Here is a 16,959-nt window from a genome sequence, read left to right as displayed (position 1 = left end):
GCAGGCCAGTCAAGTTCTTCCACTCCAAACTCAGTGACAACTTCCAGGTTTGTCCAATGCTACCGAGCACTGTAGGGGCACTAGGAGGCCGGGGGATCAAAATGAATGGGTTCCTATTTGTGAATGCTTAATCCTTTTATACAGAAAATGCACATTTTTAAACCACATTATGAAACATCATATAATATTTCAGAGCAACTATTACATATTTGAGTGCTTGTGACCTTGAGTTATAGGACTTTCTAAGTGTTTTATGTCTGTTCTTGATCTGATCAGCTTGCCAGCCAGTCAGCAGTCAGTAGGAGTAAGGCCAACTAAACAGTTTAGTTCCTTTCACCCCTCATCAATGAGGAATCACTCACAGGCACCCTCTAGTGTCTTGTACTGTTTTTGATATTACCGATGTGTGAAATAAAACGTTCAGTCCCCCCCCCATCTCTCTCCATCTACCAAATCTGTTTGTGTGGAGGGTTCATCATGTTGAGGGTTATTCTAAAACAATTAGAAAGGAAAGTGAAACTGGATCATAAAACCTGACAAGAAGCAAATATTCATGCAGATTTACTACGACATTCAGCAGAAGCACAAACTGTTTAACACGATGAAATGTTCACAGAATGTGTGAAATTAAACCTCAAAAACAGCAAACCACTGGAAAGAGGAAGCTGCCATCACCATGGCTACGGATACCGAGCTCACTGAGCAGTGCTGTAATCATGTGTGGTTTTAACGCTTCTTCATTTACAAAACACAAGAATAAGAACACATAGGAGAAAACAGTGTACGGACCAAATGAATATGCAGTACATATGCAGCTCATATTAATTTTAGATTGGTATGATAATGGATCCCTACCATTTTGGAAATTGAACTTCATTACACACTTTCTGTGATTGTGTGAAAAGTCTTTGTAAGAAAAACACATCAAGCCATATTCACATAGGCAAAAATGATCAGGTGGAAACGCTGTTTTATCCATCTGTCTAAACATGTGCTTCCACAGTGTGTTACACTTTGGTGAAGGCACCAATATGCAGACATGTAGGGTGAGAGACCTCGAGGTCGGCAGGTTTAAAAGCTTGTTTTTGGGACAGATTTGTGAGAAATATAGGGTAGGCATGTACTGTAACTGACAAAATTGCTACCAAATATCTTCTTCTCTACCTTCTTGGCTTCACAGCTGTAAAGAAACCTATCCACTCCGACTGGTCCTAGAATTCAACTCAGGGAATTCTGTGATCAGTCAGATTGGACGAGTTTGTTTACGTCTGTCAGACAAATGTGGTGGAGATAAGAATCACATGAATACTGTATAAACACAGGTGTCCTGGTTAACACAGGGCTCATATTTAGTGCTTTATAGTCCACTGGTAGCCCTTTACTAGAACCCTGCTACTTATCACTGACATAACCATCCATAAACATGTCATAGAACATGCTGTGATTGTGTGTCATGACAGATTCTCTTCAGTGTAACATTATAAAATATTGTTATGTTCATTCTGGTAATTATCATGACAGACGCCGTAATGTCTGATGTTATGGGGCGGTCATGGGCTGGAGGTTAGGGATCCAGCCCTGTGACCGGAAGGTCTCCGGTTCGATCCCCAGAGCCGACAGCACATGAATGAGGTGTCCTTGAACAAGACACCTAACCCCCAACTGCTCATTGCCCCCTAGTGTGTGCTCACTAGAGTGTATGTGGTGTTTCACTTCATGGGTGGGGTAAATGCAGAGGTGGAATTTCCCTGTTGTGGGACTAATAAGGGACTTCATTAATTAATGACAGTTTATGTCACATACTGATTTTAGCTAAATGGACTCTAGTCAGCCTTTATGACACCTGAACATAATCTGTCATGATGACTCATGAGAGCCTATTGTAATGAACGAGGCAAGGCAGGAAGCATGAACGAGAGTTTTATTGTAGGGAATCTCACATTAACATCCGGTATCTGGGTTGTATTTGGATGAAATTTGGCCGTATTCAGCTTAAACATCTCAGTAAAATGTGTCTTCAGTTTAACTAGAAGAGATCCAATTAGACTTACCACTTTATATTTATAGTTTTATAACTACAATATAGCAAATATAGTTTATCTTTTTTGTCATTATGAGATAAGCTCAGCCTGGGGCTAAAATCAGCCTCCAACTTTTCCTTTGTATTTTCTCATCTTAGTGGCCAGACACGTTTCTGTTGATGTGATTAAATACAGATAATTTAAAATTGTATTCCATTTACACTTGATAAATGTGGTCAGGTCCTCTCTGACCACCTCCCAATGTGGTTTGCATGATCTGATTTCATTTAAAGTGCACTCTGGGGGTGTTGACATCTGGATTTTCATGCAGTTGCATGAAATACAAACATTATCCAATCACTGAAAATGCATGGTAATGTAAAGTGTACACCGAGAGTCTCAGTGTACGGGCTTGGGAAACAAGAGTCATGAACACATTAGATAGATAGATAGATAGATAGATAGATAGATAGATAGATAGATAGATAGATAGATAGATAGATAGATAGAACCTTTTTGAATCTCCCCCTCTGATGCTGCAAAGAAGACAGCACCCGCAACAACAGACTGATAGAAGATCACCAATATATTGATGCACACATTAAAGGACCTGAGCCATCGCAGAAAGTAGAGACTGTCCATCCCCTTCCAGTACACAGCCTCTGTGGTCGCCCCCCAGTCCAGTTTGTTGCCGAGCAGGACACCCAGGTATTTGTAGGTGTCTATCAACTTGACATTCTGACTCACGATAGCAACGGGGCTGATTGTGGTCCTCTTACTCCTGAAGTCCACCATCATCTCCTTGGTCTTGGTCACATTGAGGATAAGGTGGTTCCTTGTACAACATTCAACAAACCTTTCCACAAGGTTTCTGTATTCTTCTTCCTGTCGATCCCTCATGCATTTTTCCATCTTCTCCACCAGCATGAGTGGCTGTATGGCATTGAGTGCACTTGAGAAGTCAAAGAAAGTGATTCTCAATATGTTGTTATATTAAAAAAGAAACTAAAGATAACACAAACTTGAAACTAAACTATGAAAGAAACCAAGAACTAAGCTGAACATCACAGTCCTCACAGCCCACTGAAATGAAAGGCTGACAATTATTTTGGATCTCATACTGATGAGCATTGTACAGCAACATTCATATGAAGGAGGAGGACATGCTGAGACCTCATTCCGGTCTCTACTGCCTCAGCATGTCCTCAGTTCAGGACATACAACCGAACATTTAATTTCCCCCCATTCACTGCCCCACAAATTCAATTCCCACCATTAGATATGATCAAACACTACCAGACTCACTTTGATGTTTGGTCTCAGAGAATCTGTGGGGTCACAAGTATCTTCTTTTCCAGCAGCAGGTTTGTGACATGTCTGTGTTATCAGTCAGGCTTCGCTGCTAAAAAGATGTTTTATCCTGATTCAGAATCAGTTTTGTACACATTCATAATGACTTTAACTGTTAGTTTAGAAACAGTGAAACTGATCTCAGATCATTTCTACCCACAATGACCAGAGCAGTCAGGAGGAAGTGACTGACTGGTTACTAACATGTTTAAACTATGTGGTTTCCAATAGAGAGAGAGAGAGAGAGAGAGAGAGAGAGAGAGAGAGACAGGCAGACAGACAGAGAGAGAGAGAGAGAGAGAGTGAGGTGGTTGGGCCTCTGTCACTTCAGGAAGTCTTAAAGCTCTTGTGGTCAGCGTCATGTATAAGGACACAGCTCACTTTGTCGTGTGTAACTGACCTGTTAGGTGTTTGAATCATGACCATCATCTGGATCATCATCTTCACTCTGACGCCTGGTGAGTTGTTCCTCTCACATCTGTGTTGAGTTTAAGATGATCTTTACAGACTCAGAGACACACAGTGTGTTAGATCAGTGACTGATGAAGAACAGAATCTTCCTCTTCCTCTCACTCATTCATCACTGTTACTGTCTTAGTGAGACGTTTCTGTGTAGAGTTTCAGTCTCTCGTGTTCTACAGGCTTTTCAGACTAAACAGTCCTGAGTGACGTCTCAGCCTCAGAGTTAGTTTATTACTCCCTTATACAACATGTTCTCTTTTACAGCTGAAGTCAGCGCTGGAACTACTGTAACTGGACACAGAGGACAGTCAGTTCAGATTAGATGCTCCTATTCGTTTCTATATAAGACCTCCATAAAGTATCTCTGCAGAGGAGAATGTTCTGCTTTATGGGGAACTAAAGTCATTCCAGTTCAGTCTGCATCTGCTGAAGATCAGAGATTCTCTCTGGATGACGACACAGCAGCCAGAGTCTTCACCATTACCATCACTGACCTGAGAGCAGAGGATGGAGGAAGATACTGGTGTGGGGTAAAGAGGCCTAAACCACTTCCTGACCTTTACACAGAGATCCTATTACTGGTTGAACAGGGTGAGTGACCGAAGGTTCAGACTGATATCAGTGTTTAATAAACGGAGAAACAGATATGACGACTTGTCCTGTGTGGTCAGTGAGATGTTTATGCTGAAAGATGAATTAATTTTATATTGTCTGTTTCTTTTCTTTAGGTGACCCTCCTGCCGTCTCTCCCTCCACATATTCTCCTCCGTCAGTGCAGACACAAACCACACCTCTCTCCAGTTTTCCATCTACAGGTATGAGCTCTCTCCTCAGTTTGTTTTCTTACTTGTTTCTCCATGACATCACCCATCAGATCAACGCCTGTTGATCTATGATGTTTGTACTATGACGACTTGTTTATCGATCCTAAAAGACAGCTTAATAGGCAAGTGGTAGGTTGCATTATATAAAAAATGAATAAAGAACTTCATCAAACACTTTCTAACTCTCTGCATTGTTTTATTATAATAATCTTTAAAAGTATATTATTGAATCAAGGCACCTGATGTTAGCTTATAGTTCTACTCCCACACATTTCTGAACTATAAAACTATTCAGTTATTAATTACTCAAACAACTCAGTTAGTTGTTCAAAAATAAATAAGTGGCAGAAAACTATATATTTAAAAAAAAGTAAACTGTCATGTTTAACATTAGACAATGATTAATTAGTGTTAGTGTATTTAATTCTATTCAGATATTCTTCCTTAGAGGTTAAATTAATACAGAAGAGTTTATTTACTCCATGCAAATGACCTCATTGCATATGACTACTGAGACTACTGCACAAAGTTATAGCTAGAGCCTGTGTGTGTGTCACGATTGGCCCCTCCCAGTCTTCCATGTGCTTTTTGTTTTGGTCTAGTCCACATGCTTTCTTTGATTTGATTCCTTCCCAGTCCAGCCCCCTTGTTTTCTTGACTCCGTCCCTGATTTATATACCATACCTGTGTATGGTTAACCATTGTTATCCCTGTTGTATTTAAGCCCTGTGTTTTCCCTTGTGTGTTGCTGGTCTTTGTATTGTATGTATTGTTTGTGCTGTTTGTATTGGTTGAATTGCATTTTTTGGATTCTGTGTTTCTTTCATTATGTCTGTTACTCCTGCTCTCCGTGTTGGCTCTCTGACCATGGACCGTTTAGACCCTGAATAAATCTCGCTTTTCTCCGCATGTGTGTCCATCTCATCATCGCTCCCCAGCGTTACAGTGTGTAGATGAGTTTATATCTTTTCACATTAAATAGGCATTCCACCAAATTGTCTAAATATCGGTAGATTTTAATCATGAAGATGAAAGACGTTCAGAGTGGATTCATGTGAAATGGCTCATGAGAGAGAAACTTACTGATGTTGATTTCGTTACAGTGGTGATAGGAAACAGGTCACAATGTCTACGACGATAATGTCTACAACAATAGACATTTTATTTACTATCCAAAAATGTGTTGTGTTGTAAAACACAAACACACACACACGCGCGTACATAATGATGTTTTGTTGATTTTCTAAGTCAAAAGACTTAGAGACCTGAGACTCTATTGTCCTACTGGGGGACTTTAACGCTCACGTGGGCAATGACAGTGAGACCTGGAGGGGTGTGATTGGGAGGAATGGCCTGTCTGATCTAAACCCGAGTGGTCTTCAGTTTTTGAACTTCGGTGCAAACCACAGTTTGACCATCATGAACACCATATTTGAACACAAGGATGTCCATAAGTGCACATGGCACCAGGACACCCTAGGCTGCAGTTCAATGATTGACTTTGTAGTCGTGTCATTGGACTTGCGGCCATGTGTTTTGGACACTCGGGTAAAGAGAGGAGCTGAGCTGTCAACTGATCACCACCTGGTGGGGAGTTGGATCAGGTGGTGGGGGAAGATGCCGGTCAGACCAGGCAAGCCCAAACGTATAGTGAGGGTTTGCTGGGAACGTCTGGCAGAAGAACCTGTCAGATTGATCTTCAACTCACACCTCCGTCAGAACTTTGACCAGATATCGGGGGAGGTGGGGGACATTGACTCAGAATGGACCATGTTCCGTTCCTCCATTGTTGAAGCGGCTGACTGTAGCTGTGGCCGTAAGGTAGTTGGTGCCTGTCGGGGCGGTAATCCTCGAACCCAGTGGTGGACACCCCAGGTGAGAGAGTCCTACCAGGCATGGTTGGCCTGTGGGACACCAGAGTCAGCTGGCAGGTCTCGACAGGCCAAGCGATCTGCGGCTTCAGTATAGGAGAAGTTTGGTGAGGCCTTGGAAAGTGACTTTAAATCGGCTCCGAAAAGATTCTGGCAAACCGTCAGGCGACTCAGAAGGGGAAAGCAGTGTGCCACTAGCACTGTATATAGTGGAGATGGTGTGCTGCTGACTTCGACTGAAGACGTCATTGGGCAGTGGAAGGAATACTTTGAGGACCTTCTCAATCCCACCGACACGTTCTCCAGTGAGGAGGCAGAGTCTGGGGACATGGGAATAGGCTTGTCCATTACTGAGGCCGAAGTCGCTAAGGTAGTTAAGAAGCTTCTTGGTGGCAAGGCTCCAGGGGTGGATGAGATTCGTCCCGAGTTCCTCAAGGCTCTGGATGTTTTGGGGCTGTCTTGACTGACACACCTTTTCAACATTGTGTGGACATCGGGGGCGGTGCCACTGGATTGGCAGACTGGGGTGGTGGTGCCTCTTTTTAAAAAAGGGGACCGGAGGATGTGTTCCAACTACAGGGGAATCACACTCCTCAGCCTCCCTGGTAAGGTCTATGCAGGGGTACTGGAGAAGAGAGTCCGGCTTATAGTCGGACCTCAGATCCAGGAGGAGCAGTGCGTGTTCCGCCCTGGTCGTGGAAAAAAAGTTTCTTGGATGCATATCATCAGCTTTGAGCACCCATTTTAAAGCTAGGATTGTCCTAAATAGCTTTAAAACCACTGTCCACTTGGTGCTAGTACAAAACTGAAGCTCCCATTAGTGGAAATGAGCATTTTTGCAGCAAAGGCTGCTTAAAAGGTATTATCTGTATTATTACTGGCACAGACACTTAATCATATAAAAATCGTAAAATATCTAAAAATGTCAATATTTGCAGATAGCTTGCTTAATGTGACACCTTAACACTGTCTATTCCCCTTTAAAATTGACATTTTCTTACTCTTTGTCCTTTTTTATAAGATGTGAAGTAGAAGACTCATAGGTTACTAAATTGTTATTAAGATTGATGTGTCACAAGATTACCTGTGTATTCTGCCCATACAAGCCTCACTTGAAGCCAATTCTGGCTCCATTAGGGACCCACATGGGTTAATATGTACGAGGTTTCATATGAATAAATCAAATCATTGTGGGGCCCAACTTGGTTGTAGAAGGGGTCCAAACCCCTGAGGGTGACATGTTGGCTGGGAATGCTTTAGCAGAGTCAGTTATATAATCTATAATCTTCGATGCTTAAACTCTGTTTAATCTCTGATTCCAGGTTTCATGATTCTGTATGTTTGTGTTTCACTGCTGGTCTCAGGAATCGCTCTTGGTGTGTTGGTCTTATTCTGTAACTGGAGGAAACGCCAAGGTACATCAGCCAGTTTCTCTACATTTTAAAAATCCTGACATAAACTGAAATTAATGTTCACTGAACAGTAAAACTGTTCTTCTTCTTTTATTTTTTCTTTTCCATTCAGATGTTCAAAGCTCAATTATAACTCAGAGAGATGCCAGAAGAGATGTGGTGAGTCAACCGTGAATATTTGAAATACATTATATAGCATATGTCATCATTTTACTAGTAATAATAACTGGTTCTTTTTATAGGATGTAACTGATTATGAAAATGATGCACCTGGAAATCAACAAATCATGATAACGAATCCAGTCTACCTGAGCCTAAAGCCCAACACCAGCCAATCAGATTCAGGCTATCAGAGCCTTGATCCAAACATTAACCAATCAGATTCAGTGTACCAGAGCCTAAACCCCAACAGCAGTCAATCAGATTCAGTCTATCAGAGCCTCAATCTAAACACTAACCAATCAGATTCAGTGTACCACAGCCTAAACCCCAACACCAGCCAATCAGATTCAGTTTATCAGAGCCTCAATCCAAACACTAACCAATTAGATTCAGTGTACCTCAGCCTAAAGCCCAACAGCAGTCAACCAGATTCAGTCTATCAGAGCCTCGATCCAAACACCAATCAATCAGTTTCAGTGTATCAGAGACAAAACCCCAACACTAATCAATCAGATTGAGACTCCCAGAGCCTAAACCCCAACATCAATCAATCAGATTCAGCCTACCACAACCTAAACCCCAACACCAATCAATCAGATTGAGACTCCCAGAGCCTAAACCCCAACATCAATCAATCAGATTCAGCCTACCACAACCTAAACCCCAACACCAATCAATCAGATTGAGACTCCCAGAGTCTAAACCCCAACACCAATCAATCACATTCAGTCTACCAGAGCCTAAAACCCAACACCAATCAATCAGATTGAGACTCCCAGAGTCTAAACCCCAACACCAATCAATCAGATTCAGTCTACTAGTGCCTTGAACTCAACAAACAAAGCTTAATCTCTAACATTAATGAATCGGGATTTGATAAATTAATTCAAAGTTGAAACTTTTTTTTAAATTATTTTTTTATTATTTTAGCAGTTTTTGTGAGGATACCCATGCCATTCTTAAGCTGGGAATTAAGCTACATTTTTCTTCATTTTTAACTAGTTTGAGGTTCCCAAATGTTCCAGTTGTTAATTTGTCAGTGTAGCACAATTAATATGATATTACTTTCACTGAAACCTTCAGTAAGCATTCATTTTTACTTCATTTCTACTGCTTTTTGTAGTTTTTTCTGCTTTCCATGTAGTAAATCACAGTAAATCTCTCAGCAGTTTAATGTTCACATGGTGTGTTGAGTAAACATTTCCAATAAAACATGCACTGTTCTTAATAATAAAGAAATACACAGTTAAAGACGTCACAGAAAGTGAGTGTTATTTCTTTCTAGCTGTGTTACAGGATTTCATCAGACTTTCTCTTTCTTTCATCCAGTATCCCAGATCAACTCAGCAACACTGATACTCAATCTCTACTAAAATCACAACACAGATTCATACATTTTCATTCTTTCATTCATATTCAGATTATTCCTGCCCTCTAGAGGTGGAGGTTAGTAATTACAACAAAGTAGAGATCATATCCATGGAAATCTTAGGGAAATCTTTATTACTTCACACATCCTCCATCCAGGCTGTGTTGGATGTAAAGCTGTACGTTTCCTAGTGAGTGAAGCTCATTGTTGATGGTCTCATTGTTCAGAAGTTGCTGTGTGTTCAGAACATCGATCACTCGGGTAATGAACTCCAACTCTCCACTCTCTCTAATGCTAATGTAGCAGGTACCACCTCCACCCATGAGTTCAATTCCACTGTGAAACACCTCATCCTGTAGAGCTTCAGTGACCTTCAGCATAATTTGCATAATTACATCCTATGGCATTTTTAATTTGAATATTTTCACTCACATAAAAATATAATAATAATAATAATAATAATAATAATCATAATTATTATTATTGTTATTATTATTATTATTATTATTAATTAATAAATAAATAAAATCACATGTCTCAGTGCTCTGCTGGAATCATTTTGGTGTACACTCAGTCTGGTAATGTTTAAAAAATGGAAATAAAGAAACGGCAATTTTTTTGTTTTTTGAATAAGCAAAATATTATTTATTCAAGAAATAATTAAATAACACTCCAAACAATCAGATTAAGATTTAATACATCTGCAGAGAAATAAAAATAAAAATAATAATAATAATAATAAAAAATACTAAATACAAAATACACTGCCTACTACACAAGTTTAAACATACAGCTGAAGTTTTAAAACTGACAAATGGAGTTTTGGGCTTCAAATGTAATCTGACTCCTGATATGATATTTATTAAAAGTGAAAAATGAAATAAACTTTAAAACTTTAGTTTGTTTACTACGGTTCAGTATTATACTTCGAGAGCCCATCCATACAAATGCTCTCTCTCTCTCTCTCTCTCTCTCTCTCTCTCTGTACAGCAGTTCACAGCTGACCTAATATATCCTTACTGTGCTGTAAATCACTGAGAAATCTTCCACATCCCGAGTTGGTGGCCTGCAAAACAGAGTAGATGAAACTTTAACTTTTAATGTCTAAAAAGCAGAAGTTTAAAATAAGTTTATGCGACACCCTTAAAGTGTGATCACATTTCAGTAACTATTTATTTCATATATTTTATCCGTCTGTTCTTTTGGGTTTTTGTTTGGGAGGTTGTTCTGTAATGTGATGCCTCCAGTCCTGCAGAGGGAGCTGTGCCAGGGGGCGGGCGCTAGACTGTGGCTTAGGTGGGCAACAGGAGAATGTTCTGGGCTGAATCTGAGAGCTGAAGCTGAACGCCCGGTCTCATCGTGTCTTCTGTGTCCTGCTACCAGGTGGGGAAATGTGGAAATGTGCCGGTATAAATGTTCACAGCGCTACAGTGAAGGTTGATGAGTGGCGCTACTGAAGGTTGAGCTGTGTGTGATATGAGCCGCTATGTCCTGGTGCACTGGCAGACGTTCTGCGCCGCTAGCATTAGCTAGCATCCCGCTAACCGCGCGCCCGGCCGACGCTATTGGGTCCCATTAGCCTTCTGCTAGCATTAGCTAGCATCCCGCTAACCGCGCGCCTGGCCGACGCTATTGGGTGCCATTAGCCTTCTGCTAGCATTAGCTAGCATCCCGCTAACCGCGCGCCCGGCCGCCGCTATTGGGTGCTATTAGCCTTCCGCTAGCATTAGCTAACATCCCGCTAACCGCGCGCCTGGCCGACGCTATTGGGTGCAATTAGCCTTCTGCTAGCATTAGCTAGCATCCCGCTAACCTCGCGCCTGGCCGACGCTATTGGGTGCAATTAGCCTTCCGCTAGCATTAGCTAGCATCCCGCTAACCGCGCGCCCGGCCGCCGCTATTGGGTGCTATTAGCCTTCCGCTAGCATTAGCTAGCATCCCGCTAACCGCGCGCCTGGCCGACGCTATTGGGTGCCATTAGCCTTCCGCTAGCATTAGCTAACATCCCGCTAACCGCGCGCCTGGCCGACGCTATTGGGTGCAATTAGCCTTCTGCTAGCATTAGCTAGCATCCCGCTAACCTCGCGCCTGGCCGACGCTATTGGGTGCCATTAGCCTTCCGCTAGCATCCCGCTAACCTCGCGCCTGGCCGACGCTATTGGGTGCTATTAGCCTTCCGCTAGCATTAGCTAGCATCCCGCTAACCGCGCGCCTGGCCGACGCTATTGGGTGCTATTAGCCTTCCGCTAGCATTAGCTAGCATCCCGCTAACCTCGCGCCCGGCCGACGCTATTGGGTGCCATTAGCCTTCCGCTAGCATTAGCTAGCATCCCGCTAACCTCGCGCCCGGCCGACGCTATTGGGTGCCATTAGCCTTCCGCTAGCATTAGCTAGCATCCCGCTAACCTCGCGCCCGGCCGACGCTATTGGGTGCCATTAGCCTTCCGCTAGCATTAGCTAGCATCCCGCTAACCTCGCGCCCGGCCGACGCTATTGGGTGCTATTAGCCTTCCGCTAGCATTAGCTAGCATCCCGCTAACCGCGCGTCTGGCCAACACTATTGTGAGTTATTAGCCTTCCGCTAGCATTAGCTACCGCGGCCCAGTTCCCGCGCGCTTGGCCGCCGCTGTTTTCCTCCCTCGAGTTTCTAACTCACTGCAGTAACTTCATACTTGGCTGGTGCCATTACACACATGTAATAAGCAGCATTAATCACTTCGGCCTTATAAACACCTTTAATCTACTGGTTGTACATCAGTAGGTTAGATAATTAAATATATGTGAATATTAAACCATATTAGGTCGCTGTGAGGGAAGTTATTTGTATTTCCTATTAAAGAGACTGTTTGGCCTCATTTAAGTGAAGCTAGAGCCTCTGCCAACCACTGGACTGTGTTTACAAGCTATATAAGCTACAGTTGGTAACAGCTCTGGGTTTTTCTACTTATTGTTCCTGTTCACATTCAGTTTTATTCAGGTTTCATACTTTGGTCAATTGGAAATACACTCTATGCAGATAAAGTATATGAAGCTCGACTTAACAGTGAGATTAAAGCACTAAGAGAAAGTCGGTGTACTCAGTATTAGTTAAAGGTATTTTTGGTGGAGTAAATTAATGCAGAACGTGTATGAGTATTGGAGTATGTATATGTATATATGTGTGTGTGTGTGTGTGTGTGTGTGTGCATGTATAGATGTATAAATATAGAGTAATATTATTATATACATATATATATATATATATATATATATATATATTTTTTTTTTTTTTTTTTTTATATATATTTTTGGATACAGTGTTAGAGCCCAATTATACTGGTGAGTTATAGACCTAAGTGTTTACTAGTTTTGTTATTTGAGAAGTTGAAATTATCTTCTTTGTGAATGTATATGAAATGCAAGTAATATGCAATGTTGATGTGAAACTGTGATAAGAAGAGAAGTAAGAGACCAAAGATTGTTGAGAAGAGATGATTTAGTTTTGTATGTTGTTGAATTAAAAGAAAGAGATGAATCTGAGAGCTGAAGCTGAACACACTGTCTCATCGTGTCTTCTGTGTCCTGTAATCCAGATTTTATCTAGGCCCTGCTAACCCCAGGGTCGCATAACTGTTATGTCCCATCCCGCACACCATGGGGGGATGTAACATTTATCAGACCAAACCACAGCTTGACTCTTTCCCATCTTTAATGAACATGATCTCCACTACTCTCCATTTATTTAACACACTCAGTGTTGATCCAGCAGATGATGCTGAGATGAGAACTGAATTAGTCAAACAGTCCAGAGACCTTTTTCTGATAAAACAGCAGCTGCACCTAAAACAAAGTTCTGCCTCTGAAATTTCACTGAGAATCTAAATGATCTTCTAACTCTGTGAAGCTGCTCACAGTGCTGAGTTCAGCTCTGCTGATATTTACTCTTGTTTGGTGCTCAGTGGTTTGGTGGACCCACCACATTATTATTATATAATATATCAAATACAACCATTAAAATGTATGTAAAAATACCAGATATTTCTGATATGATACCAGATATGTTGAGGGTGAACAGTGTGAAGGCACTGAAAATGTGTTATTTTATGTGAAAATGAGCAAAGGCCAAAAATCTGAGGTTGAAACAATTAGAAATCACTTTTTCTTTTGGTAAACAACGAAAATAGTCCCACAGACCTGAACACTGCACAAGGGTTAAGCAATAACTAGCAAGAAACAAACTTTTATAATACCTTTTTGTATAACAAATCATAATCATGTGCTGCTCATAAAATCACACATTTGACTTTATCATGTCTTCTCAAGAAAATACCTGTAAGCACATGGATCAGGCTAATATCAGGCTGCTTTAACATGCAACATTGGAAATCCCATAAAGCTGCCTACACAAATTCCCTTTCACCTCTGAGTTTTAGTTTTCTCTTTTAATAAAGAAAGTTTCTCTGGGGATCGTTATATTAAAGCTCAGTGAAACTCACCCAGCGTCATCAGCGTGGCGAATGAATGTAACACTGGCATACTGGGGCTCCCCCTGCTGGTCAGTGCTGGTCACTTCATCATACAGAACATCAGCAGCTCCAGAGTCAGCAGAGTCAGCAGCCTGTGCAGGTCTGGATGTGCTGGGTGTAACGCTGGTGTAGAGGACATCATCCTGAGGTTGAAGAGTTCATGGAGAACAGTTTAATATTCTGAAAGTGTTACAGAAAAGATTACTATCCTACAAACGTTCCCTGTTGTGGGACTAATAAAGGATTATCTTGTCTAACACTTTCTTGAGGTGTCCCAAATTTAAATACTCATCGCTGTGGTTCTGAAATAATAAACAAATACAAGCTGCAAAGGAAACTACCACCTACTACTGGACAGAACATCTGTTCATTTAAATTATGGCTTATCTGAATTGTACTGTGCTGTACTAATATTGCTTAGTGAGTTCAGACCATGCCTTCGACGTGGTGGTGGTATGAGGAAAGACAGACTGAGGGAGGGCAAGAACTCTGAGAACTTGAGCTGGAGTTCTGGGAAGCTTCTGCCAGTGGCTAGAAGGCCAGACCCTTCTAGGGGACAAATGGTGGTTTGTGAAGATGATTGGAATGGAGTGGAGGCGTGATGGAACTATCTAGAACATTTGTCATCACAGAGATGAAGCATGGCTTCGTCATGTGGTTTCAGTGGCCACGTAAGCTCAGGGTCAAGCATTGGCAGGGAGTAGGTTTTGTTTACCACTGGCAGAGCTGAGACAGAGTGGAGGAAATCAGCATAGAAGATGCGATCTCTCCTTTGCGGCACACTGGTCCCTGGTTGCAGTCCAGATAAGGGTGCAGTTTGGATGAGGCTCACAGAGGTTGAGGGAAGGAGCGGAGGAACGTGAGCCGTCAAGGCTTTAGGTGCCACAGCCATGATGGAAGTGCTTGAACCAGGCAGGGAGACATGACTGGAGAAAAAGAGATCTTATCGAAGACTCACTATCCAGAGCATCAGGTAGGATGAAACAGATTTCAGTAGGACTGGACTGTATCTTGGGGCAGTTGTGGGCTGGAGGTTAAGGATCTGGCCCTGTGACCGCAAGGTTGCTGGTTTGATCCCCAGGGCTGACAGCACATGACTGAGGTGTCCTTGAGCAGCACACCTAACCCCCAACTGCTCCCCGGGCGCCGTGGATAGGGCTGCCCACTGCTCTGGGCAAGTGTGCACACTGCCCCCTAGTGTGTTTGCTCACTAGTGTGTAGGTGGTGTTTCACTTCACGGATGGGTTAAATGCGGAGGTGGAATTTCCCCTTTTGTGGGAAAGTATGTAAAAAAGTATCACTTAACTTATCTTAACTTAAGGCAGGGTTTAGGGCAAGTTCCTCCACCAGAACTTCAGTCATAACCTAACTACATCTCGTAATACTGTGTTTTTCTGTCTAATTATCAGCACTGACTTTTGGCAGTGTCTGAATTCAAGAGTAGTTTGGACTCTTGCCTAGCTGGGAAAAATAATAAGAGCACAACAAAGCACCTTTATAAGTCACTCTGGATAAGAATGTCTACTAAATTACATGAATCTGACTGTACCTGTTTTGGTTTACTGCAGCTGGTTCCAGCTGTTCTTTTCTTCATTCTGTGAAAATGGCACAAAATAACGAATATGTTCCGATTAGTCTTCATTAGGAGCAAAATCTCTGTTTCATATGTTAACCCATTGTTACAAAACAAGTACCAAACAAGCTCCATTGTCACAGTGTAGGAAGATGTATGCAGGATTTTACTGACCTGCAAATGCAGATTAAGACAGTAACAAGCAGAAGAAGAAAGATTCCTCCCCCCACTGCGATCCAAACCGTTGACAAATTCGAACCTGCAGAAAAGAAAATTTAAACACTTTAATCTGTCCTTATTTTAAAATGGAGCAGTGAAACACAGTATTTCTCTCATTATTCACCACCTACTCTTAACAGTGACCGTCACAGTTCCATTCAGAGCTCCATGGTCATTCTGAGCTTCACAGTAGTACAGTCCAGTGTGGTCAGCAGTGATGCTGAGGATGTTGTAATTCTGTCCAGATCCTAGAGGTGAGGTTCCACCTTCTTTAAACCAGGTATAGATCTTCACAGGTGGGTTTCCATCACTGCTGCAGGTCAGAGTCACTGAACTGCCCTCCACTATTTCACCAGAGGAACAGATGGACACTGAGATGCTCTTTGGAGGATCTAAAGGAGGACACAAGATAAAAATAAGAATGATCTTTTAGATTTTTGGGCTTCCTCAAATAATTTAATACAGAATAAAATAATTACAAGAAGCTTACAAAGAACATTAATCTGCACAGCAGTGGAGTTTCTCTCTCCAAGATCATTCCGACTCTGGCATGTGTATTCTCCACTGTCCTCAGATCTGATGTTGGGAATGCTGTAGGTTTTTCCTTGTCCTACTGGTGTTGATCCCTTAAACCAGGTGTAGTTCTTCACAGGTGGGTTTCCATCACTGCTGCAGGTCAGATTCAATGAAGTGCCCTCCACTATTTCACCAGAGGGCCTGATGGACACTGAGACGTTCTTTGGAGGATCTACAACAGAAAATAAATAAATAAATGAATAAACAAAGTAAAATCTAAGCTCATGAATGTTTTAGATTTAATTAGTTAAGGAGTTGAGGACAGTGGAAGCACTTACACTTAACATTAATCTGCACAGCAGTGGAGTTTCCCTCTCCATGATCATTCTGACTCTGGCATGTGTATTCTCCACTGTGCTCAGATCTGATGTTGGGAATGCTGTAGGTTTTTCCTTGTCCTACTGGTGTTGATCCCTTAAACCAGGTGTAGTTCTTCACAGGTGGGTTTCCATCACTGCTGCAGGTCAGATTCAATGAAGTGCCCTCCACTATTTCACCAGAGGGACTGATGGACACTGAGACATTCTTTGGAGGATCTACAACAGGAAAAAAATAAATAAATAAACGAATAAACAAAGTAGAATCTAAGCTCATGAATATTTTAGATTTAATTAG

At 41.9% G+C, this 16,959-nt stretch overlaps 1 protein-coding gene and 1 long non-coding RNA gene across 3 annotated transcripts in view; one reads left to right on the top strand and one right to left on the bottom strand.

The window, feature by feature from the left end:
- Positions 1-16,959, bottom strand: part of LOC119264729 (B-cell receptor CD22-like) — a 50,460-nt gene that overhangs the window by 10,944 nt on the left and 22,557 nt on the right. Inside the window, exons 5-9 of one of the 2 annotated variants that reach the window (XM_037543469.1) lie at positions 15,900-16,160; positions 15,724-15,808; positions 15,526-15,571; positions 13,947-14,119; positions 10,246-10,537 (exon numbers count right to left, since the gene is read on the bottom strand). In XM_037543469.1, coding sequence (XP_037399366.1) covers positions 10,477-10,537; positions 13,947-14,119; positions 15,526-15,571; positions 15,724-15,808; positions 15,900-16,160 — 626 coding nt within the window. In that variant the 3' untranslated portion in view covers positions 10,246-10,476. Of the gene's footprint in view, positions 1-10,245; positions 10,538-13,946; positions 14,120-15,525; positions 15,572-15,723; positions 15,809-15,899; positions 16,161-16,959 lie in introns of those variants that run through there. The other variant, XM_037543468.1, reaches the window with a different exon arrangement.
- LOC119264750 lies at positions 7,805-8,326 on the top strand. Its single transcript, XR_005131189.1, has 3 exons — positions 7,805-7,943; positions 8,053-8,099; positions 8,183-8,326. It is a non-coding gene; the product is annotated as an uncharacterized LOC119264750 (long non-coding RNA).

This window comes from Pygocentrus nattereri, chromosome 12 (assembly GCF_015220715.1).
Source record: "Pygocentrus nattereri isolate fPygNat1 chromosome 12, fPygNat1.pri, whole genome shotgun sequence".
NCBI lineage: Eukaryota > Metazoa > Chordata > Actinopteri > Characiformes > Serrasalmidae > Pygocentrus > Pygocentrus nattereri.
This window is presented reverse-complemented; position numbering and strand designations above follow the sequence as displayed.